Source organism: Bufo bufo, chromosome 2 (genome assembly GCF_905171765.1).
Source record: "Bufo bufo chromosome 2, aBufBuf1.1, whole genome shotgun sequence".
Taxonomy (NCBI): Eukaryota; Metazoa; Chordata; class Amphibia; order Anura; family Bufonidae; genus Bufo; species Bufo bufo.
Window position 1 is genome coordinate 8,347,719 of NC_053390.1, and position 26,334 is coordinate 8,374,052.

General features: G+C 43.9%; 2 protein-coding genes across 3 annotated transcripts in view; both read right to left on the reverse strand.

Moving 5' to 3' along the window:
• LOC120991971 (zinc finger protein OZF-like) overlaps positions 1-26,334 on the reverse strand; it is a 576,950-nt gene that overhangs the window by 545,038 nt on the left and 5,578 nt on the right. Inside the window, exon 2 of one of the 2 annotated variants that reach the window (XM_040420732.1) lies at positions 19,058-19,063. The exons of the other annotated variant lie outside the window; for it this stretch is intronic. The gene's annotated coding sequence lies outside the window, so the exon portion shown is untranslated. The remainder of the gene's footprint in view (positions 1-19,057; positions 19,064-26,334) is intronic. 2 annotated transcript variants of the gene reach the window in all.
• LOC120991979 (oocyte zinc finger protein XlCOF6.1-like) lies at positions 19,613-20,996 on the reverse strand. The gene has a single exon (XM_040420742.1). It carries the CDS (start codon positions 20,962-20,964, stop codon positions 19,759-19,761), a length of 1,206 nt encoding a protein of 401 aa, XP_040276676.1. The 5' UTR covers positions 20,965-20,996; the 3' UTR covers positions 19,613-19,758.

The following is a 26,334-nucleotide window of genomic DNA, read 5'->3' on the forward strand; positions in this document are numbered from 1 at the left end:
GCCCAAAAGCACAAGGTGTGCAATACTCAGAGACATGGCCAAGGTAAGAAAGGCTGAAAGACGACCACCACTGAACAAGACACACAAGCTGAAACGTCAAGACTGGGCCAAGAAATATCTCAAGACTGATTTTTCTAAAGTTTTATGGACTGATGAAATGAGAGTGAGTCTTGATGGGCCAGATGGATGGGCCCGTGGCTGGATTAGTAAAGGGCAGAGAGCTCCAGTCCGACTCAGACGCCAGCAAGGTGGAGGTGGAGTACTGGTTTGGGCTGGTATCATCAAAGATGAGCTTGTTAGGCCTTTTCAGGTTGAGGATGGAGTCAAGCTCAACTCCCAGTCCTACTGCCAGTTTCTGGAAGACACCTTCTTCAAGCAGTGGTACAGGAAGAAGTCTGCATCCTTCAAGAAAAACATGATTTTCATGCAGGACAATGCTCCATCACACGCGTCCAAGTACTCCACAGTGTGGCTGGCAAGAAAGGGTATAAAAGAAGAAAATCTAATGACATGGCCTCCTTGTTCACCTGATCTGAACCCCATTGAGAACCTGTGGTCCATCATCAAATGTGAGATTTACAAGGAGGGAAAACAGTACACCTCTCTGAACAGTGTCTGGGAGGCTGTGGTTGCTGCTGCACGCAATGTTGATGGTGAACAGATCAAAACACTGACAGAATCCATGGATGGTAGGCTTTTGAGTGTCCTTGCAAAGAAAGGTGGCTATATTGGTCACTGATTTGTTTTTGTTTTGTTTTTGAATGTCAGAAATGTATATTTGTGAATGTTGAGATGTTATATTGGTTTCACTGGTAAAAATAAATAATTGAAATGGGTATATATTTGTTTTTTGTTAAGTTGCCTAATAATTATGCACAGTAATAGTCACCTGCACACACAGATATCCCCCTAAAATAGCTAAAACTAAAAACAAACTAAAAACTACTTCCAAAAATATTCAGCTTTGATATTAATGAGTTTTTTGGGTTCATTGAGAACATGGTTGTTGTTCAATAATAAAATTAATCCTCAAAAATACAACTTGCCTAATAATTCTGCACTCCCTGTAGAGATAGCTGTCAGTCACTGATAGGACCTCCTTCTTGACGTCAAAGTTCAGAATGAGCAGGAATTTAAATGTATGAAATACAAGTTTTACTGAATCTTTTCCCATAGAAACTAAATATCAATCTGCTCAGCTTCTCCTGCTGTATAACATGCCGCCTGCAGCTCAAACACTGTGTTCAATGTGACAGGTTCCCTTTAAAGGGGTTTTTCACCCCTGTGGTCCTTTTAGGCAGAACCCCCAGTGAGGCTTGATCTACATAAGGCATCCTATTTCCCTGATCCTCACCAATGGGTCTTGGCTTCTTTGCTCCCCACTCCACTGCATCTCTGGTCTCCACATGGTTTGACATGGGTCACATGGCTGCAGCAGTGAAGTGTCACTCATATGTTACATGACCCAGTGACATGAGGCATAGGTGACACGTCACCGCTGTGGCCAGCCTTGTTCACACAGAGAGACCCATGATCTGCGAAGGAGCCGGAACCCAGTGGCGGGGATCAGGCAAGTGCATCACACCTCTGCAAGTCTGAGTACGGTGGGGGTTCTGCCATAACGGCAACCAGGGGTGAACAACCTCCTTAAAGATAAAAGAAAGTCTTGTATATGTGCCACGACAGAATCACCATTGTTCACTTTATCTATGTCTTATATACCAAAACACTAGGGTCGGCTCTATAAGTATCATACCCAGAGCATGAAATAAAAGACCCTTCACTTGCATGTTATCTTTGTATGTGCCGTGGTTTCAGAGATTTTTGTTTCGGATCATATTATAATATAAATAAAATAAAAACTCCAATATGTTGCCTCAATTGGTTGCCACAGCAGGTCCCAAACGTGAAGTGGGCTCAATTCACAATGTCTGTATGCGTTTCTGCAGGACCGCGCACAATCCTAATATTTAGATGAGGTAACCTCTTTGAGTTGAACCATCCAATTATACGTATACAGGCAAAACACCGGATTCACGAGATTTCCTCCTTCCACAACAGCTCCTGTGAGACATCAAAACCGCACCAATAGTGAAGCACTGTAAATACTGCTCACCCGCACTTTTAGCTGATATACTCACAAGCGCAGGTGGATTGCAGGCACATCAAACCAGTCTATAAATCTTGTATTCCTCCTCTTTCCTCTCTTCTGACGTAATACCTATAAGATTTTAAAGTCACTCCAATATTGAAGAACCGTCATTCACTCTGACATAAAATCTTTTTATTATACTCACATGTATAAGTAAAAATTCACGCAACAATAAAACATCACAGCCTAGTGTTCCTGCCCGACCTGGGTTTCGCTCCAAGCTTCATCAGGGGCGTAACCTCAAACTCCCACATAAGACTTTAACTATCCTCATATTACCCCGCCCCTTCCTCTTCTTAATTATAAAACCTCTATAAAATTGCTATTAAAAACAATACCATTTTCTCTTAAATCACCCACAAATGAATGTCCCACCATCTTCCTTCATAACTCACATCTACCACTTTACACTATCTCGCATTTCATTCATCAAAAGGTCCATTCATAGAAACCTTATCCTACAATGTCCTGCCAAGAGAACATCACGTGGTTCTTACTGACCGATCCTGTACGAGTAGGCGGACCCAACTTTACAACTCACTCCAATATTGGAGTGTGAATTGTCGCAAGGTGAATCGACCTATTCCACCAAGCACTGTTTCAAATCAAAATCTACATTCAGACCCTGTGGCTGGATCATACCCGACATATATCCACCTCACTTCCCTCCGGTCTATCTTAGCTACAGTGTCTCCTTCCCTCCAGCTCCCCTTCAACAATTATTTTCCCATAAAGGTCAGTCCTCTTGGTTTTTTTGATGGGCAATCTTGAAATGTAACGAGACCCCATGTGTCTCGAGACCCTTCTTTATATTTCTTATATGCTCCTGCACACGGGTTTTCAGCTTTCTCATTGTGCGACCTACATACTGGAGGCCACACAGGCACTCCAGCATGTAGACCACCCCTGAGATCTCGCATGTCATTTCTCCTGCAATTTTGAAATCCTTATCTTTTTTGTTTGAATGTACTACAGACACCTGTATCTCTTTTTTTGTCATTTCTTCTATTCTTACAGGGAAGGCAAAACCCACACCACGAGAATTTATTCTGCTTTTTATTACCACTATCCATAGGAATGGCACTATGTACTAAGTGATTGCGAAGGTTAGGAGCTTTTCTAAAAATCACACCAGGGCGATCTGGGATTTCATTACCCAAGACCGGATCATTTTTAGGCACCGCCCAATTTTTTCTGATCGCATTCTTTACAAGACCGGCTTGCGCAGAGTACTGTGTTAGAAAAGAATATCGGTAGTCCTTATTTTTCTTAACCCCTTCACCCTTCTCTTTATTTCCATTAACTTCTATATTCTGACTACAGGTAAGTAGCTCTTCCCTTCTGTATCCTTTTTCCGAAAACCTATCCTGTACAATCCGACTCTGCTCCCTAAAAACAGTCACATCCATGCAGTTACAATGCATTCTTTTTATTTGGCCTTTTGGAATGTTTTCTAACCAAGGCTTATAATGGCAGCTTTTTGTATCTATGTATCCGTTCACATCTGTATCCTTAAAAAACGTTTTGGTTTTAGAACGCCCTCCCTCTACATATATAACCAAATCCAAAAAATTCACCGCCTCATTACTAATACTACTTGTGAATTTTAGGTTCCAGTTATTTTCATTCAATTTCCCAATCAAATCTTCCAGACCTTCTTTTTGCCCTTCCCAAACCAGCAGACAATCATCAATGTATTTTCGCCAAATTTTTAGTTTACTAGACTGTGTGTCCTTAGACAGGATTGGGTTAATTTTTTCTTTCTCCCACGATGACATAAAAAAGTTGTCGAAACTGGGGGCGAATTTCACCCCCATCGCAGTCCCAACCCTCTGCAGGTAAAAGTAATTTTTTTTACCAAAAATAATTACGGCTCAAACAGAAGTCTACACAGTCTACAATAAAATAAAATTTTGACATATTTGGGTCCCCATAGAGTTCATCTTTTATTGCTCTCAAACCTAATTCTTTGGGGATAATGGTATATAGCAAGGTGACGTCTACTGTTGCTAACCATATATTCTCCCCACAAGGTCCCAAACTGTTCACCAATCCAATGACACTCCCAGTATCTTTCAGATAAGACGGTGATTTTACAACATATCGCTGAAGGAAAAAGTCAATGTACTCTGTTAATCTGCTGGTTAGAGAGTGGATTCCGGAGACAATAGGTCTCCCCGGGGGATCAACAAGGCTTTTGTGGATTTTCGGTAGATGGTAGATTACGGGTGTTACTGGGGTTTTTGATGGTTAAATACTCATATTCTTTTTTTATTTATAACTCCCTCTTTGTAGCCTTTTTTTTTAGCAATTTATCCAACTCTGATTTAAACTCTGGTAATGGGTTTTTCTTCAAGAGAAGATAGGTCTTACAGACAGCAGGAGCAACCCCGAGCGTCCATGATGCCCTGAAAGCATTCCTAAGATGAACCCCACAGACGACATCGAAACCTACCTGTCGATTTACAAGGAAGTGGCTATCGGGGAAAAGCTACCCCATGACCAGTAGGCTGAGGTTTTCGCTCCGTTCCTGGCATCTGATTCCCAGCGGGTGTATTTCGACTTGCCGGACAATCAAGCGGCCGATTGCCAGAAAGTCAAGGGTGAGATTCTGACAAGACTGGGCACTGGGGGTGAATGTGTTGGTCCGGGCCCAGCGGTGCAGTGGAGGTTCAACCCGGCTGAGCCTGCAAGACCCCAGTATTATAACTTACTTCACCTTTTGCAAAAATGGCTACAGCCTGACGTGCTGAGTACCACTGCTATGCTGGATCGTATGTTAGCCGATATGTTCTGGAGGGCTTTGCCATACCCTCTCCAGGGTTCTGTCGGGAGGGAGGTCGGCAAACCCCAGAAATCTCCACCCCAGGCCCGGAGATTTGAGCCAATAAAACTTGCTCGGGATGTAGCCACGGCAGACCTGGCTCCAATAGTCTGCTGGCGGAGTCAGTAGCCTGGCCATGTAAGGGATGACTGTCCCCATCGGGTTGAGCCCATGGACACTAACTATGGCTATCGTCAGTCGCTATATGCCAAGAGGCTGTGTGCAACAGGTACCCCAGAGTCTCTAGATCATTTGTGCCAGGTGGAAGTGGGAGACACTCCACCGGAGGCTCTGCTAGACTTTGGAAGTCTGGTGATCCTAGTAAGGTCTACCCTGGTGCGGTCCCCTGAGTATACTGGCCGGAAAGTTGGGGTGATGTGCATTCACAGAGACTTAAAAGACTACCCCACTGCGCTGGTCTCTCTAACTATGGTGGCCGGTAGATGGACCCACGAGGTTGCTGTCCCCACAAATCTACATTATGAACTTATAATAGGGAGAGACTTCCTGGCACTGTGGTCTGCTATGAGAGTGACTGATACCCATGAGACAGTGGTAACCCTAGCAGAGTGGCCTGGCTCAGGGGGGAGACCAGAACCCTGGGAACCTGAGACTGAAGAGCCAGCGGTAGGGGTGACTGCTACTTCGGTGGAAGAGAGGGAGACAACCCTGCTAAGTGTAATGGTGGGAGATGTGGAGGACTTGCCGCCGGGTCCTGAATTGGCAGACCTCAATGTCTCTGGGGATAATTTTGGTACCTCCCAATGTCGGGACCTAACCCTATCCCGCCGCTGGGAAAATGTGTTAATAGTAGATGGTGAACCACAACAACCTGGGGCAGTGTCAGTGTTTCCCCGTTTTTGTGGTTCATCAGGATATGTAGTATCGGGTAAACCAACTACGGAGTGAGCCTATTGAATAGTTGGTGGTCCCCAAGGCTTATCGCAAGCTTGTGTTAGATCTAGCCCACCTAACACATTCTCGGGGGTCACCTGGGGCTGCAGAAAACTCAGGATTGCATTCTACAGCGGTTTTACTGGCCCAGCATATTCAAAGAAGTGGAAGAGTTTTGTAAGTCTTGCCCGACCTGCCAGATAACTAACCCCCAGCCACATTTCTGTAGTCCCCTAGTACCTCTCCCGATTATCAAAGTACTGTTTGACCGAATGGCTATGGACCTCATAGGCCCAGTACCGAAGTCCGCCAGAGGGCATCAACACATCTTAGTCATTCTAGACTACGCCACTCGGTACCTGGAGGCGGTGCCACTGCGACATACCTCGGCCAAACTCATAGCTAAGCAATTAATGGAGATGTTTTCCCGAGTAGGACTACCTAAAGAGGTTCTGACCGACTAAGGGACCCCTTTTATGTCCAAGGTGATGAGGGTACTCTGTAAGTTGCCCCACATAAAACAGCTACGGACGTCCATTTACCATCTGCAAATGGACGGTCTGGTAGAACGGTTTAACCAAACATTAAAAAATATGTTGAAAAGGGTGGTGGCTAAAGATGGGAAGGACTGGGACCTCCTTCTGCCCTATCTCATGTTCGCAGTGCGAGAGGTACCCCAGAGGTACGCCTCTACTGGGTCCTCGCCCTTTAACTGCTATATGACATTCACCCTCGCGGTCTCTTGGACGTGGCCAAAGAGGCGTGGGAACAACAACCCACTCCACATAAAAGTGTAATTGAGTACGTTACCCAGATGCAAGATCGGAAAGAGACAGTGTTGCCTCTTGTTAGAGAGCATATGGAGGCAGCTCAGCGAGCCCAGAGTCGGGTATATAATCGGCAGGCTCAGGTCCAGATCTTTAACCGGGGTGATCGGGTTTTGGTTGTGGTGCCGACCGTGGACAGTAAGTTCCTGGCTAGGTGCAGGGCCCTATGAGGTACTCAAGTGGAGATGTAAACTACAAGGTACTGTATGCGTGTGCAGGGTGATATATCTACCGTGTTGAACAAAGTCAAACACTTGCAGTATAGACCCCAAAGACAAAATGAGGGAAAAAGAGCGCCAAACCCCGTCACAAAGTACAGTTGAAAAAAAAAAAAAGGAATTGGAGTAGAAAGCACCACTCGCAGTAATAGATATATCACCCTGCACACGCATATACTATCTAGTTAAGTGTCTGTAACCACAAACACTTTCTGGAGCTGCCTTTGGGATAAGTCGTGATCCCTACGGGTCTGAATTAACTTCCCCTTTTTTTCTCTGTTCTATATTCCACATGGACCGGCATGGGGACCCCCCCTTGCCGGGCTTGGAAGAGCGGCAGATGCAGGGTGGGATTACTTCAACATGGATGCGACCAAGCTTACGCATAGAATAAAAAGAGAAATTAAAAGTTTTCTTCTCACCAAAGACATTGAAAAACTCAAGGAAACACCTAATGGAACGTGGGTGGACACTATAGTGGATCAGAGTAAGAATTGTTCCAAGGATTCCACAACCACGTTGTGAACAGAACTTAATATTCTAAGACTAATAAAAGACTTCATCCGCAATGAGGTAGATGGTTATTTTTTGACGATCTATCTCTCCTTAGGCATTATACCTAGAGGCCTAAGGTCACCAATGAAATCATCCTTTCCGGATGATATATCATTTACTATGAACTGGCTGAAAATTAGTGATGAACTTTCCACTAAAACGATTAAACTATTAATTACTAAACGGAAATTAATATGTTCTGATCTGGTCATACTCAAAAATTATTGTCTGGAGAATCAAATAAACAATATATAAATTATCCCCTAAAAGGAAAAAGGGAAGAACTTAGACGCTTTGAATATGATCGTCAGGGAGAAAGGCAAGAAGCTCCTAAGAGACCTAACAGATTATTCCACCAATAAGATTAGGAATTGGGAACGGACTAAACTCCGCTCCCTTCGAACCCACAATAGGAATCATGATTATACTCATCATGATCCCTTATTATATTCTGAGACCCTTAAAATACCCCAAAAGGGACTTATCTTTTTTAATAGAAATACGATAAGGGACCCTAAGACGAGGATCTTTGGACCCGCTCTGTCTAGACAAATGGACTACTCAACAACATATTCCAAACCAAACCATATCACTTCACTAGCACATCCAAACCATTCGGCACCGCTGTCTGGTCCTAAGTCACGTCATGAATTAACTTCTCTTCAAATAATATCTGTAGCGGATACATATATACCAGCTCCCCTCTTGCCCAAAGTAAATTCTCTTAAATCAACATCAGTTGACAAGTCTGACATTCTGCCAGTTATGAATAATCATATAGCTGAGGAACTATCCACCAATGCCAAAATTAATGTTTTACCTAATGTTTCACCTGACCCTGAGATCAGCTCATTACTGCCCAATACCGAATGTACTGATTTTGATAATTTAAATTTTTCTACCCATTCTTCAACACCCACTGAATCTGACCAATTCCTAGCTCTTCCATCTAATCTGACTGAGGACACTTTTTTAGACAGAGTCTCCCCCACAATCAGAACCCCGAACCCTACCCCGCCGTCCAGAAAAATTCTTACCAGTATCTTATCCCTGAGTCCGTTCATCAGACCGCTAAAAACACCATTCCCCAGCACTCCCTCCACACCCCAATCATTGAAAATAAACCACTTCTACACTCCTGTATCAAGCCTAAAGAAAAAACGACCAAACGCAGACCGAGAGGATGCAGAGGAGGCCAAAATAAATGCACCACTAAACAAGAAACCCAAACCAAAAAATACAGACAAAGTACAGAACCCAACACTGATCTGAATACTTTTGAAAAATCGAAGGGTATTTTCAACCTCTCTAAATATACACTGAACCGTAATGAAATTGAACTCCTTGGTAAAGGTTTATCATTCTGTCCTACTAACAGTCCCGATCTTTTTGAACTATTTATAGACCTAAATCAATTTACAAGGAAACTCACATTACATAGACACTTCTCCGTCAAAGCTCAAACACAACAGACTAGCATTATCGCCACTCCTTTTAACACCAACCCAGATCCTGTCACAACTGTGTCTACCACCGCTATCTTAGAATCCAATGGATCGACACCGTCTCTGACCACAACTATTATTCCATCCAACATCCAACCTAAATCCAGTTTTTACCCCATTACTAGTAGAGGCTCACATGTAGAAACATTCTACAATATGGTTCTAACAGATCTCAAACAATATCTCTCAACCCCTGGCCTCCTGGGGGCCAATAATCTTAGCTCCAAACAAAGAATGGCCACAAAAACACTAACGGAAAATAAAGATATTGTCATTAAAAGTGCGGACAATGGAGGGGGGTTAGTGGTCATGGATAGTAGCTACTATATCTCTGAATCCCTCCATATACTATCTGATGAGACATATTATATACGTTTAGCTACAGACCCTACAGCTACATACAAGAAAGAACTATATAACCTCATAGATGAGGGTTATTCCCTGGGCATTGTCGATAAGAAAATAAGAACATATCTGAAAATACCCCACACAGCCATGGCGAAATTTTATTTCCTTCCCAAAATCCACAAGTCCCTAGTTAACCCCCCGGGTAGACCTATGATCTCGGGTATAGGTTCATTAACTACAAACCTTTCCGAATATATTGACGGTATATTACAAAATTATGTTATCCAGTTACCATCATATTTGAAGGACACATCTCATCTACTACACACTTTGGAGATGGTGAAGTGGGAAGACAACTACCAGTGGGTCACCCTAGATGTTGCTGCTTTATACAGCAATATCACACACTCCTTAGGTCTTGAAGCTATTAGCGCAACTCTCAGCTCTGACCCCAAAATGCCACCATCACAATGTCGGTTCCTAGTTAAATCTATCAATTTCATCTTGCAACACAATTATTTCTCCTTTATGGACAAAATTTATCCCCAGCAAAAGGGTACTGCGATGGGGACGAAATTTGCCCCATCGTATGCTAACCTTTTTATGGGTCACTTTGAGGATAAGATGGGACTTCTCTCACATCCCAATATTCGACTATACAAACGGTACATAGATGACATTATCTTCATCTGGGATGGTGATCTGGAGATCTATGCACTTTCGTGGAAACACTAAATAAAAATAGCTGGAATCTCTCATTCTCTTTTGAGTACAGCCAGAGAGAAATAACCTTCTTGGACCTTCACTTGAGTGCAAAGGATAACTGCATCACGACCAGAACACACTTTAAGCAGGTCGACACTAACAGCTATCTTGACTATAAGAGCTGTCATCATTACCGTTGGAAAAATAATATTCCATACGGTCAAATGCGTAGAATACAGAGGAATTGCTCCGATAAAAAAACACTACAGGGACAACTAGAGACGATAGGGAAGAGATTTCTGGAAAAAGGCCACCCCAAAGGCCTTATTGCAGACTTAAAAAGACGGACCTCTGAGACCAGAAAAGAGCCTGTCCCCACAATCAATGTAGATGGAGGAAAGAAATCCAAACAATTTCCTTTCAATTTTATCACTCGATACAATTCACAACATCTTGCCATCAAAAACACCTTCACGAAACATTGGCCGATCTTGTTGAAAGATCCGATTATTGGCAAAAGTATCCCTCAGGCCCCTGTATTGACATTTCGGAGAGCCAGAACATTGAAAGAAATTTTGGCCCCCTCATGCCCTAAAATTGGTGACACAGACAAACTAACAACAATGGAGAGGTTTTTGGGAAACACTACCCACCCTAGCAAGGTAGGGTCTTTTAGATGTGGGAAGGCTCGGTGCAAATGTTGTGCTATGATTTCTCATAACACCAAAGTGTTATCCCTTACCAAGTTGGAGGGTACAATCTCCTTGCGGCAAGAGATGAACTGTGGCACATCTTTTGTTGTATATTTATTGTATTGCTCTTGTGATATATACTATGTAGGTCGCACCACACAATCTTTACGCGAACGGATGAACGAACACCGTTCGAATATCCATCGCAAAGTGATCACCCACAGTGTTTCCCGACATTTTTCTATCTATCACGACGGGGACTCTAGTTCACTCCGTGTCACGCCTTTGGAGTGGGTACCCTATTCGTACCAAACCCTCTGCCGCAAGGAGATGTTTTGGATTTTCAAATTAAATACCCTGACCCCGTCGGGTTGAATGAATCTCTAGAACATTCCAATTACTAAAATTCCACCATCGAAATTGCGTGCTACTCAGATAACTAAAATACCAAAAACCAAAATACCAATATAATTTTTTTGAGTTATGTATCCACTATATTCCCGTGATTTTTGCATCAATACACTGTGTCCGTAACTCAGACCTACTGCCTAAAGTAGGTACAAATACCCAATGCAGAGCGCCACCCTTTAGTAAAGAAATGATAATGTGACCCGACTTTTTATTCGTTTATTTGTTCTTCTTTTTCATATGTAGCTTTATTCATTTATTCATTTCTGATTCTTTTTAGCTAACCAATTTTACCATCCATTTCTTTTATTCATTATTTATTTATTTATTCATTATAAATTTCCTATGTAAACACGAATTCTAAATTCTAATCATGAACTACAGAATATGAATGGGCGAACTATATTATATTATATTGTATTTAATCATGAACTACATAGTATGAGTGAATTTTCATATATACAGATTTTGTATGTATGTGTTTATGTATGTATTTATATATGTATATGTATGTATATATATATATATATATATATATATGTTATTAAGTTTACTAATTTTATGTTTACTTATAAATTTTTTATTCATTATCCATTATTATTTTATTTTTTCATTATTTCATCATTTTTTCATTCACACTTTATTTATTAATTAATTATTTATTACTAGTATTATTATTATTTCCACTTATAGTCTATTTTGTATTTTGTATGTGTGTATGCTTTATCCATCCATATATATATATACATATATATATATTTTTTATAGAAAAAGTCTTTTATACCTACTTTTATATATATGCATGCTTCTATGCCCATTGTATACCATATTTTTATAACTGTTTTTATCTGCGCATTACTGGCATTCTAATATGCCACTTGCTTCCTTTTGGCATTAATTGCTAAACATAACGGGTTCTTGTTGACCCGCACTGTGCGTTCCGCCGGAGCCTTGATGTCACGGACCGGAAACCCTGGCTCCTGTCTCTGTTGGAGCGCATCAGGTGCGTTCCACAGAGCGGAAGTCGGGTACACTTCCGGTCCGGGGCGTCCTGTCCTGGCGCAACGACTCACAGGACCTTTGAATATTCCGGCAAGTAATCCCCACGGTCAGATAGAGGGACTAGTTTTTGTAGTATTTGTAGATGTTGTCACCGGACCCCTGGCTCTGGTCCCTGGTGGAGCGCATCTCTTTGCGTTCCACGGAGCGGAGTCAGGGGCATTTCCGGTCCGATATGTCTGAGTTGCTAGACATAGTTCTTTTATACAAAGGGCAACTCTGGATATATCTAGCTCGTTTGGCTTACTATATATTATACACTACATTACTTGATGTTTTACCACTATTATTCAAGATGCTTTATTTGTATTTATAATATGGTACGCATATGCGTTCCAAATACCGGAAGTGGCGTCATACCACTTCCGGTCTTTCGAAAAATGCGCCCTTTTCAGGGTTATCAAGGTATAAATTCTTTTACTTCATTGTCATTTGGTTATGTAATGTTCCTGAGGAAGGGGAATTGTTGTCCCCGAAACGCGTCGAGCCACATATGCATATTAAAGGTGATTGATCAGAAGCACTGGATTTTTGCTGCCTTCCATCACTACGATTCTACATGCGATCCTGGCCGGGGGGGTTCAAGTCACAGGTGTATTATGCTTATCCTGATGACTACCCCCCAGAGAAGTGAGTTTTATTTGTGTGAAACTGCCTTACGGGGCACTTCACATTGTTTACATTTTTTACTATACTATTTATATTATTTTTATTATGTCTACATGGTTTTAATTGGACCCTTCTCTATTAGCCGTGTGTACTCAGGGTCTTCTATCCGGAGTACCCATTATCTTCACTCCACGCTATTGCTCTATGATATATTTTGTGCAACATAGTAGTTATTACTGCGAGTGGTGCTTTCTACTCCAATTCCATTTTTTATTTTCCAACTGTACTTTGACACGGGGTTTGGCGCTCTTTTTCCCTCATTTTGTCTTTGGGGTCTATACTGCAAGTGTTTGACTTTGTTCAACACGGTAGATATATCACCCTGCACACGCATATAGTACCTTGTAGTTTACATCTCCACTTGAGTACCTCATAGGGCCCCTGCACCTAGCCAGGAACTTACTGTCCACGGTCGGCACCACAACCAAAACCTGATCACCCAGGTTAAAGATCTGGACCTGAGCCTGCCGATTATATACCCGACTCTGGGCTCGCTGAGCTGCCTCCATATGCTCTCTAACAAGAGGCAACACTGTCTCTATCCGATCTTGCATCTGGGTAACGTACTCAATTACACTTTTATGTGGAGTGGGTTGTTGTTCCCACGCCTCTTTGGCCACGTCCAAGAGACCGCGAGGGTGAATGTCATATAGCAGTTCAAAGGGCGAGGACCCAGGAGAGGCGTACCTCTGGGGTACCTCTCGCACTGCGAACATGAGATAGGGCAGAAGGAGGTCCCAGTCCTTCCCATCTTTAGCCACCACCCTTTTCAACATATTTTTTAATGTTTGGTTAAACCGTTCTACCAGACCGTCCATTTGCAGATGGTAAATGGACGTCCGTAGCTGTTTTATGTGGGGCAACTTACAGAGTTCCCTCATCACCTTGGACATAAAAGGGGTCCCTTAGTCGGTCAGAACCTCTTTAGGTAGTCCTACTCGGGAAAACATCTCCATTAATTGCTTAGCTATGAGTTTGGCCGAGGTATGTCGCAGTGGCACCGCCTCCGGGTACCGAGTGGCGTAGTCTAGAATGACTAAGATGTGTTGATGCCCTCTGGCGGACTTCGGTACTGGGCCTATGAGGTCCATAGCCATTCGGTCAAACAGTACTTTGATAATCGGGAGAGGTACTAGGGGACTACGGAAATGTGGCTGGGGGCTAGTTATCTGGCAGGTCGGGCAAGACTTACATAACTCTTCTACTTCTTTGAATATGCTGGGACAGTAAAACCGCTGTAGAATGCAATCCTGAGTTTTCTGCAGCCCCAGGTGACCCCCGAGAACGTGTTGGTGGGCTAGATCTAACACAAGCTTGCGATAAGCCTTGGGGACCACCAACTATTCAATAGGCTCACTCCGTAGTTGGTTTACCCGATACTACATATCCTGATGAACCACAAAAACGGGGAAACACTGACACTGCCCCAGGTTGTTGTGGTTCACCATCTACTATTAACACATTTTCCCAGGCGAGGGATAGGGTTAGGTCCCGACATTGGGAGGTACCAAAATTATCCCCAGAGACATTGAGGTCTGCCAATTCAGGACCGGCGGCAAGTCCTCTACATCTCCCACCATTACACTTAGCAGGGTTGTCTCGCTCTCTTCCACCGAAGTAGCAGTCACCCCTACCGCTGGCTCTTCAGTCTCAGGTTCCCAGGGTTCTGGTCTCCCCCCTGAGCCAGGCCACTCTGCTAGGGTTACCACTGTCTCATGGGTATCAGTCACTCTCATAGCAGACCACAGTGCCAGGAAGTCTCTCCCTATTATGAGTTCATAATGTAGATTTGTGGCGACAACCACCTCGTGGGTCCATCTACCGGCCACCATAGTTAGAGAGACCAGCGCGGTGGGGTAGTCTTTTAAGTCTCTGTGAATGCACATCACCCCGACTTTCCGGCCAGTATACTCAGAAGACCGCACCAGGGTAGCCCTTACTAGGATCACCAGACTCCCAAAGTCTAGCAGAGCCTCCGCTGGAGTGTCTCCCACTTCCACCTGGCACAAATGATCTAGAGACTCTGGGGTACCTGTTGCACACAGCCTCTTGGCATATAGCGACTGACGATAGCCATAGTTAGTGTCCATGGGCTCAACCCGATGGGGACAGTCATCCCTTACATGGCCAGGCTACTGACTCCGCCAGCAGACTATCGGAGCCAGGTCTGCCGTGGCTACATCCCGAGCGAGTTTTATTGGCTCAAATCTCCAGGCCTGGGGTGGAGATTTCTGGGGTTTGCCGACCTCCCTCCCGACAGAACCCTCCTTTAAATTCCTGGTAGCTTCATAGCGTTACACCATTTCAAGGGCATTGACAGGAGACACCTGACCGATCCAGTGCTGGAGAGGGTATGGCAAAGCCCTCCAGAACATATCGGCTAACATATGATCCAGCATAGCAGTGGGACTTAGCACGTCAGGCTGTAGCCATTTTTGCAAGAGGTGAAGTAAGTTATAATACTGGGGTCTTGCAGGCTCAGCCGGGTTGAACCTCCACTGCACCGCTGGGCCCGGACCAACACATTCACCCCCAGTGCCCAGTCTTGTCAGAATCTCACCCTTGACTTTCTGGTTATCGGCCGCTTGATCGTCCGGCAAGTCGAAATACACCCGCTGGGAATCGGATGCCAGGAACGGAGCGAAAACCTCAGCCTACTGGTCATGGGGTAACTTTTCCCCGATAGCCGCTTCCTTGTAAATCGACAGGTAGGTTTCGATGTCGTCTGTGGGGTTCATCTTAGGAATCGCAGCACGGACTGTTTTCCGGGCATCATGGACGCTCGGGGTTGCTCCTGCTGTCTGTAAGACCTATCTTCTCTTGAAGAAAAACCCATTACCAGAGTTTAAATCAGAGTTGGATAAATTGCTAAAAAAACAAAGGCTACAAAGAGGGAGTTATAAATGAAAAAAGAATATGAGTATTTAACCATCAAAACCCCAGTAACACCCGTAATCTACCATCTGCCGAAAATCCACAAAAGTCTTGTTGATCCCCCGGGGAGACCTATTGTCTCCGGAATCCACTCCCTAACCAGCAGATTAACAGAGTACATTGACTTTTTCCTTCAGCGATATGTTGTAAAATCACCGTCCTATCTGAAAGATACTGGGAGTGTCATTGGATTGGTGAACAGTTTGGGACCCCGTGGGGAGGATATATGGTTAGCAACAGTAGACGTCACCTTGCTATATACCATTATCCCCAAAGAATTAGGTTTGAGAGCAATAAAAGATGAACTCTATGGGGATCCAAATAGGTCAAAATTTTATTTTATTGTAGACTGTGTAGACTTCTGTTTGAGCCATAATTATTTTTGGTTAAAAAAATACTTTTACCTGCAGAGGGTTGGGACTGCGATGGGGGCGAAATTCGCCCCCAGTTTCGACAACTTTTTTATGTCATCGTGGGAGAAAGAAAAAATTAACCCAATCCTGTCTAAGGACACACAGTCTAGTAAACTAAAAATTTGGCGAAAATACATCGATGATTTTCTGCTGGTTTGGGAAGGGCAAAAAGAAGGTCTGGAAGATTTGATTGGGAAATTGAATGAAAATAACTGGAACCTAAAATTCACAAGTAGTATTAGTAATGAGGCGGTGAATTTTTTGGATTTGGTTATATATATAGAGGGAGGGCGTTCTAAAACCAAAACGTTTTTTAAGGATACAGATGTGAACGGATACATAGATACAAAAAGCTGCCATTATAAGCCTTGGTTAGAAAACATTCCAAAAGGCCAAATAAAAAGAATACATTGTAACTGCATGGATGTGACTGTTTTTAGGGAGCAGAGTCGGATTGTACAGGATAGGTTTTTGGAAAAAGGATACAGAAGGGAAGAGCTACTTACCTGTAGTCAGAATATAGAAGTTAATGAAAATAAAGAGAAGGGTGAAGGGGTTAAGAAAAATAAGGACTACCGATATTCTTTTCTAACACAGTACTCTGCGCAAGCCGGTCTTGTAAAGAATGCGATCAGAAAAAATTGGGCGGTGCTTAAAAATGATCCGGTCTTGGGTAATGAAATCCCAGATCGCCCTGGTGTGATTTTTAGAAAAGCTCCTAACCTTCGCAATCACTTAGTACATAGTGCCATTCCTATGGATAGTGGTAATAAAAAGCAGAATAAATTCTCGTGGTGTGGGTTTTGCCTTCCCTGTAAGAATAGAAGAAATGACAAAAAAAGAGATACAGGTGTCTGTAGTACATTCAAACAAAAAAGATAAGGATTTGAAAATTGCAGGAGAAATGACATGTGAGAGCTCAGGGGTGGTCTACATGCTGGAGTGCCTGTGTGGCCTCCAGTATGTAGGTCGCACAATGAGAAAGCTGAAAACCTGTGTGCAGGAGCATATAAGAAATATAAAGAAGGGTCTCGAGACACATGGGGTCTCGTTACATTTCAAAATTGCCCATCAAAAAAAAACAAGAGGACTGACCTTTATGGGAAAAGAATTGGTGAAGGGGAGCTGGAGGGAAGGAGACACTGTAGCTAAGATAGACCGGAGGGAAGTGAGGTGGATATATGTCGGGTATGATCCAGCCACAGGGTCTGAATGTAGATTTTGATTTGAAACAGTGCTTGGTGGAATAGGTCGATTCACCTTGCGACAATTCACACTCCAATATTGGAGTGAGTTGTAAAGTTGGGTCCGCCTACTCGTACAGGATCGGTCAGTAAGAACCACGTGATGTTCTCTTGGCAGGACATTGTAGGATAAGGTTTCTATGAATGGACCTTTTGATGAATGAAATGCGAGATAGTGTAAAGTGGTAGATGTGAGTTATGAAGGAAGATGGTGGGACATTCATTTGGTACATAATTTGCGGGTGATTTAAGAGAAAATGGTATTGTTTTTAATAGCAATTTTATAGAGGTTTTATAATTAAGAAGAGGAAGGGGCGGGGTAATATGAGGATAGTTAAAGTCTTATGTGGGAGTTTGAGGTTACGCCCCTGATGAAGCTTGGAGCGAAACCCAGGTCGGGCAGGAACACTAGGCTGTGATGTTTTATTGTTGCGTGAATTTTTACTTATACATGTGAGTATAATAAAAAGATTTTATGTCAGAGTGAATGACGGTTCTTCAATATTGGAGTGACTTTAAAATCTTATAGGTATTACGTCAGAAGAGAGGAAAGAGGAGGAATACAAGATTTATAGACTGGTTTGATGTGCCTGCAATCCACCTGCGCTTGTGAGTATATCAGCTAAAAGTGCGGGTGAGCAGTATTTACAGTGCTTCACTATTGGTACGGTTTTGATGTCTCGCAGGAGCTGTTGTGGAAGGAGGAAATCTGGTGAATCCGGTGTTTTGCCTGTATACGTATAATTGGATGGTTCAACTCAAAGAGGTTACCTCATCTAAATATTAGGATTTTGCGCGGTCCTGCAGAAACGCATACAGACATTGTGAATTGAGCCTACTTCACGTTTGGGACCTGCTGTGGCAACCAATTGAGGCAACATATTGGAGTTTTTATTTTATTTATATTATAATATGATCCGAAACAAAAATCTCTGAAACCACGGCACATACAAAGATAACATGCAAGTGAAGGGTCTTATTTCATGCTCTGGGTATGATACTTAGAGCCGACCCTAGTGTTTTGGTATATAAGACATAGATAAAGTGAACAATGGTGATGCTGTCGTGGCACATATACAAGACTTTCTTTTATCTTTAAGGAGGTTGTTCACCCCTGGTGGCCGTTATGGCAGAACCCCCACCGTACTCAGACTTGCAGAGGTGTGATCCACTTACCTGATCCCCGCCACTGGGTTTCGGCTCCTTCGCAGATCATGGGTCTCTCCGTGTGAACATGACTGGCCACAGCGGTGACGTGTCACCCATGCCTCATGTCACTGGGTCATGTGACATATGAGTGACAATTCACTGCTGCGGCCATGTGACCCATGTCAAACCATGTGGAGACCAGAGATGCAGTGGAGTGGGGAGCAAAGAAGCCAAGACCCATTGGTGAGGATCAGGGAAATGGCATCCCTTATGTAGGTCAAGCCTCACTGGGGGTTCGGCCTAAAAGAACCACAGGGGTGAAAAACCCCTTTAAAGGGAACCTGTCACGTTGAACACAGTGTTTGAGCTGCAGGCATGTTATACAGCAGGAGAAGCTGAGCAGATTGATATTTAGTTTTATGAAAAAAGATTCAGTAAAACTTGTATTTCATACATTTAACTTCCTGCTCATTCTGAACTTTGACGTCAAGAAGGAGGTCCTATCAGTGACTGACAGCTATCTCTATTTGTATAGTCATGGAGGGAAGACTGTCCATCACTGATAGGACTGCCTCCTTGACATCAAAGTTCAGAATGAGCAGGAAGTTAAATGTATAAAATCCAAGTTATACTCTATCTTTTCCCATAAAATTTTAGATCAATCAGCTCAGCTCCTCCTGCTCTATAACAAGCTGTCTGCAGCTCGACACCATGTTCACGACAAGTTCCTTTTAAAGACTATTCGAATCATGATCAAGTACTGTATTAATATGTCCACATACATTATAAAACAATTATATGGAGCGTTGTTACTTCTCCCCATGTCACTCTGGACTCTCCCGCAGTGTGGGTGGAGGTGTGAATACAGTGATAAGAAGCAAGGTTCATGAGGACAATTCATTCTCGCTGCTCTGGAAGTAAACAAGGCTCTTCCTATATCCCCAATACTTTTCCTCCATGGACCTGGTCACAGTGACCTCAAGGAAATATAATTCGGTTATCTAGGAGATCTGGGATAGTTACTTCCAAAAATAAACCTTCTTATTGAGCCTTTAAGATTAATGAATAACCTGATATGCTAAAATATGTGAAAATAGTAGAAATCAGATAATTCATATGTGAAACCAAGATCTAATTTTTGTATAAAACTTTTCCCACATTCTCAACATGAATATGGCTTCTCTGCTCTGTGACTTCTCTTATGCTTAACAAGATTTGATTTATCTGAAAAGCATTTCCCACATTCTGAACATGAATATGGCTTTTCTCCTGTGTGTTGTCTCTTATGCTTAGCAAGATTTGATTTATCTGTAAAACATTTCCCACATTCTGAACATAAATATGGCTTCTCTCCTGTGTGTCGTCTCTCATGAGTAACAAGTTCTGATTTTTGTGTAAAGCATTTCCCACATTCTGAACATGAATATGGCTTCTCTCCTGTGTGTCGTCTCTCATGTGTAACAAGTTCTGATTTTTGTTTAAAACATTTCCCACATTCTGAACAAGAATATGGCTTCTCTCCTGTGTGAAATTTCTGATGTCTAAGAAGAGTTGATTTAACTGTAAAACATTTCTCACATTCTGAACATGAATACGGCTTCTCTCCTGTGTGATTTCTCTCATGTATAACAAGATTTGATTTAATTGTAAAACATTTCCCACATTCTGAACATGAATACGGCTTCTCTCCTGTGTGACTTCTCTCATGTATAACAAGATATGATTTATCTGTAAAACATTTCCCACATTCTGAACATGAATATGGTTTCTTTCCTGTGTGACTTCTAGCATGATTAACCAGATTTGATTTATTTATAAAGCATTTCCCACATTCTGAACAAGAATATGGCTTCTCTCCTGTGTGAAATTTCTGATGTCTAAGAAGAGTTGATTTAACTGTAAAACATTTCTCACATTCTGAACATGAATACGGCTTCTCTCCTGTGTGATTTCTCTCATGTATAACAAGATTTGATTTAATTGTAAAACATTTCCCACATACTGAACATGAATACGGCTTCACTCCTGTGTGAATTCTCTCATGTCTAACAAGATATGATTTATATGTAAAATATTTCCCACATACTGAACATTGATATGTTTTCTCTCCTGCGTGAATTCTTTTGTGTGTAGGAAAACCTGAGCTTTTTGTGAACTCTTTACCACAATGAAATCTTTCACTCCCTTTCAGATTTGTATGTGTGGTAATATTGTGCGATTGGTCAGGAGAAGGTTCCTCATAATTAAGGGGATTATATGATAGATCTGTACTGTAAAGTTCTGGATATACATTAACGGGAATGAGGTTCTCCGTGGCAGAGCGCTGCATGATGTGCTCATCTTCAGCTTTATAATTTAATGACAACATGAACTTTCCCTCAGAATTCTTGCTGGGCTTTTCTGTGAAGAAAAAAAATTGGAATATGTGTTATTTTGTTTTCAAACCACTTCTGGGGGGGATCTGTGGATGACACTGTTATGGAGGGGGTCTGTGGATGACACTGTTATGGGGAATCTGTGGGTGACACTGTTATGGGGGATCTATGGGTGACACTGCTATGGGGGGGATCTGTGGATGACACTGCTATGGGGGGGATCTGTGGATGACACTGCTATGGGGGGATCTGTGGATGACACTGCTATGGGGGGATCTGTGGATGACACTGCTATGGGGGGATCTGTGGATGACACTGCTATGGGGGGATCTGTGGATGACACTGCTATGGGGGGGATCTGTGGATGACACTGCTATGGGGGGGATCTGTGGATGACACTGCTATGGGGGGGATCTGTGGATGACACTGCTATGGGGGGGATCTGTGTGACACTGCTATGGGGGGATCTGTGGATGACACTGCTATGGGGGGGATCTGTGGATGACACTGCTATGGGGGGGGGATCTGTGGATGACACTGCTATGGGGGGGGATCTGTGGATGACACTGCTATGGGGGGGGATCTGTGGATGACACTGCTATGGGGGGGATCTGTGGATGACACTGCTATGGGGGGGATCTGTGGATGACACTGCTATGGGGGGGATCTGTGGATGACACTGCTATGGGGGGGATCTGTGGATGACACTGCTATGGGGGGGATCTGTGGATGACACTGCTATGGGGGGGATCTGTGGATGACACTGCTATGGGGGGGATCTGTGGATGACACTGCTATGGGGGGGATCTGTGGATGACACTGCTATGGGGGGGGATCTGTGGATGACACTGCTATGGGGGGGATCTGTGGATGACACTGCTATGGGGGGGATCTGTGGATGACACTGCTAGGGGGGGGATCTGTGGATGACACTGCTATGGGGGGGATCTGTGGATGACACTGCTATGGGGGGGATCTGTGGATGACACTGCTATTGGGGGGATCTGTGGATGACACTGCTATGGGGGGGATCTGTGGATGACACTGCTATGGGGGGGATCTGTGGATGACACTGCTATGGGGGGGGATCTGTGGATGACACTGCTATGGGGGGGGATCTGTGGATGACACTGCTATGGGGGGGATCTGTGGATGACACTGCTATGGGGGGGGTCTGTGGATGACACTGCTATGGGGGGGATCTGTGGATGACACTGCTATGGGGGGGATCTGTGGATGACACTGCTATGGGGGGGATCTGTGGATGACACTGCTATGGGGGGGGATCTGTGGATGACACTGCTATGGGGGGGGATCTGTGGATGACACTGCTATGGGGGGGATCTGTGGATGACACTGCTATGGGGGGGATCTGTGGATGACACTGCTATGGGGGGGATCTGTGGATGACACTGCTATGAGGGGTGATCTGTGGATGACACTGCTATGAGGGGGGATCTGTGGATGACACTGCTATGAGGGGGGATCTGTGGATGACACTGCTATGGGGGGGATCTGTGGATGACACTGCTATGGGGGGGATCTGTGGATGACACTGCTATGGGGGGGGGATCTGTGGATGACACTGCTATGGGGGGGGGGATCTGTGGATGACACTGTTATGGGGGGGGGGGATCTGTGGATGACACATATATAGCATCATCCACAGATCTCCCTTCCCCCCATAACAGTGTCCCTGTGTGAATACTGACCCCCAAACTCCAGTAGCAGGCAGGCCGGGAGCATAACGTCACGCGCCTGCTCCGCCTGCTTCATTCATAAAGTGGGAGGAGCAGGCGCATGACGTAGTGAAGTTACGTTCCCGGCCTGCCTGCTATTGGAGTTTCATAGTGAGTACTACAGAGGATTGCGCTACTACTGTAGAGGATGGCCATACTTTAACAAACCTCCCATGTCTACACTTTACATATAAAGACTGCGGTGAGCAGGGCCCGGTGTAATAGAGTACAGTGACTGCACCGGGCCCCGCCGCAATTCCAACATCACTTGCCGGCCTCCAGCCCCTCCTCCCTCCCCGCTGATACATCGCAGGCCGCGCTGTGCAGCATAGCGGTTGGCGATGTATCAGCGTCACCAGGGTAAAAATGGCAGCATTCGCCTTATAAGACACACTGGCATCCCCCCCCCCCATGCCAGTGTGTCTTAGAAGGCGAATGCTGGGGGGGGGGGGGGGGGGGGGGGTGCGTCTTATAGTGCAAATAAATACAGTACATGGTGCTTTTTTCTCCTTTTAACCACCTCCGGACCGCCTAACGCAGGATCGCGTTCCGGAGGTGGCAGCGCTGCGCACAGTCACGCATATACGCGTCATCTCGCGAAACGCGAGACTTCCTGTGAACGCGCGCACACAGGCGCGCGCGCTCACAGGAACGGAAGGTAAGAGAGTTGATCTCCAGCCTGCCAGCGGCGATCGTTCGCTGGCAGGCTGGAGATGTGTTTTTTTTAACCCCTAACAGGTATATTAGACGCTGTTTTGATAACAGCGTCTAATATACCTGCTACCTGGTCCTCTGGTGGTCCCCTTTGTTTAGATCGACCACCAGAGGACACAGGTAGCTCAGTAAAGTAGCACCAAGCACCACTACACTACACTACACCCCCCCCCCGTCACTTATTAACCCCTTATTAGCCCCTGATCACCCCTAATCACCCCTGATCACCCCATATAGACTCCCTGATCACCCCCCTGTCATTGATTACCCCCCTGTCATTGATCAACCCCCTGTAAAGCTCCATTCAGACGTCCGCATGATTTTTACGGATCCACTGATAGATGGATCGGATCCGCAAAACGCATCCGGACGTCTGAATGAAGCCTTACAGGGGCGTGATCAATGACTGTGGTGATCACCCCATATAGACTCCCTGATCACCCCCCTGTCATTGATCACCCCCCTGTCATTGATTACCCCCCTGTAAAGCTCCATTCAGATGTCCGCATGATTTTTACGGATGCACTGATACATGGATCGGATCCGCAAAACGCATCAGGTCGTCTGAATGAAGCCTTACAGGGGCATGATCAATGACTGTGGTGATCACCCCCCTGTCATTGATTACCCCCCTGTAAAGCTCCATTCAGATGTCCGCATGATTTTTACGGATGCACTGATAGATGGATCGGATCCGCAAAACGCATCCGGACGTCTGAATGAAGCCTTACAGGGGCATGATCAATGACTGTGGTGATCACCCCATATAGACTCCCTGATCACCCCCCTGTCATTGATCAACCCCCCTGTCATTGATCACCCCCCTGTCATTGATCACCCCCCTGTCATTGATCACCCCCCTGTCATTGATCCCCCCCCCCCCCCCCCCCTGTAAGGCTCCATTCAGACATTTTTTTGGCCCAAGTTAGCAGAATTTTTTTTTTTTTCTTACAAAGTCTCATATTCCACTAACTTGTGTCAAAAAATAAAATCTCACATGAACTCACCATACCCCTCACGGAATCCAAATGCGTAAAATTTTTTAGACATTTATATTCCAGACTTCTTCTCACGCTTTAGGGCCCCTAGAATGCCAGGGCAGTATAAATACCCCACATGTGACCCCATTTCGGAAAGAAGACACCCCCAGGTATTCCGTGAGGGGCATATTGAGTCCATGAAAGATTGAAATTTTTGTCCCAAGTTAGCGGAACGGGAGACTTTGTGAGAAAAAAATTAAAAATATCAATTTCCGCTAACTTGTGCCAAAAAAAAAAAATTTCTATGAACTCGCCATGCCCCTCATTGAATACCTTGGGGTGTCTTCTTTCCAAAATTGGGTCACATGTGGGGTATTTATACTGCCCTGGCATTCTAGGGGCCCCAAAGCGTGAGAAGAAGTCTGGTATCCAAATGTCTAAAAATGCCCTCCTAAAAGGAATTTGGGCACCTTTGCGCATCTAGGCTGCAAAAAAGTGTCACACATCTGGTATCGCCGTACTCAGGAGAAGTTGGGGAATGTGTTTTGGGGTGTCATTTTACATATACCCATGCTGGGTGAGATAAATATCTTGGTCAAATGCCAACTTTGTATAAAAAAAATGGGAAAAGTTGTCTTTTGCCAAGATATTTCTCTCACCCAGCATGGGTATATATAAAATGACACCCCAAAACACATTCCCCACCTTCTCCTGAGTACGGAGATACCAGATGTGTGACACTTTTTTGCAGCCTAGGTGGGCAAAGGGGCCCATATTCCAAAGAGCACCTTTCGGATTTCACAGGTCATTTTTTACAGAATTTGATTTCAAACTCCTTACCACACATTTGGGCCCCTAGAATGCCAGGGCAGTAGAACTACCCCACAAGTGACCCCATTTTGGAAAGAAGAGACCCCAAGGTATTCGCTGATGGGCATAGCGAGTTCATAGAAGTTTTTATTTTTTGTCACAAGTTAGTGGAATATGAGACTTTGTAAGAAAAAAAAAAAAAAAAAATCATCTTTTTCCGCTAACTTGTGACAAAAAATAAAAAGTTCTATGAACTCACTATGCCCATCAGCGAATACCTTAGGGTGTGTACTTTCAGAAATGGGGTCATTTGTGGGGTGTTTGTACTGTCTGGGCATTATAGAACCTCAGGAAACATGACAGGTGCTCAGAAAGTCAGAGCTGCTTCAAAAAGCGGAAATTCACATTTTTGTACCATAGTTTGTAAACGCTATAACTTTTACCCAAACCATTTTTTTTTTACCCAAACATTTTTTTTTTATCAAAGACATGTAGAACTATAAATTTAGAGCAAAATTTCTATATGGATGTCGTTTTTTTTGCAAAATTTTACAACTGAAAGTGAAAAATGTCATTTTTTTGCAAAAAAATCGTTAAATTTCGATTAATAACAAAAAAAGTAAAAATGTCAGCAGCAATGAAATACCACCAAATGAAAGCTCTATTAGTGAGAAGAAAAGGAGGTAAAATTCATTTGGGTGGTAAGTTGCATGACCGAGCAATAAACGGTGAAAGTAGTGTAGGTCAGAAGTGTAAAAAGTGGCCTGGTCTTTCAGGGTGTTTAAGCACTGGGGGCTGAGGTGGTTAACCTTTGTAAAAAGGAAAAATTTGAGGCTAAAGCAACTTACTCTTAGAAAAAAATGAAAAAATGTTAATTTCTAATGTTAATTTGTTCTATGAAACACCTGTGGGGGTCAAACCATCACTACACCCCTAGATGACTTCTTTGGTGCGGGGTGTAGTTTTAAAAACAGAGTTATGTCTTTCAGGGGCATTTCAGGTTTGACATGGTCACTCCAGTAAAATCTGTATTTCAAAATCTGTATTTCAAAAGTGGTGCTCCTTCCCTGCTGAGCTCTGCTATGTGCCCAAACAGCACATTACAACCACACATGGGTGT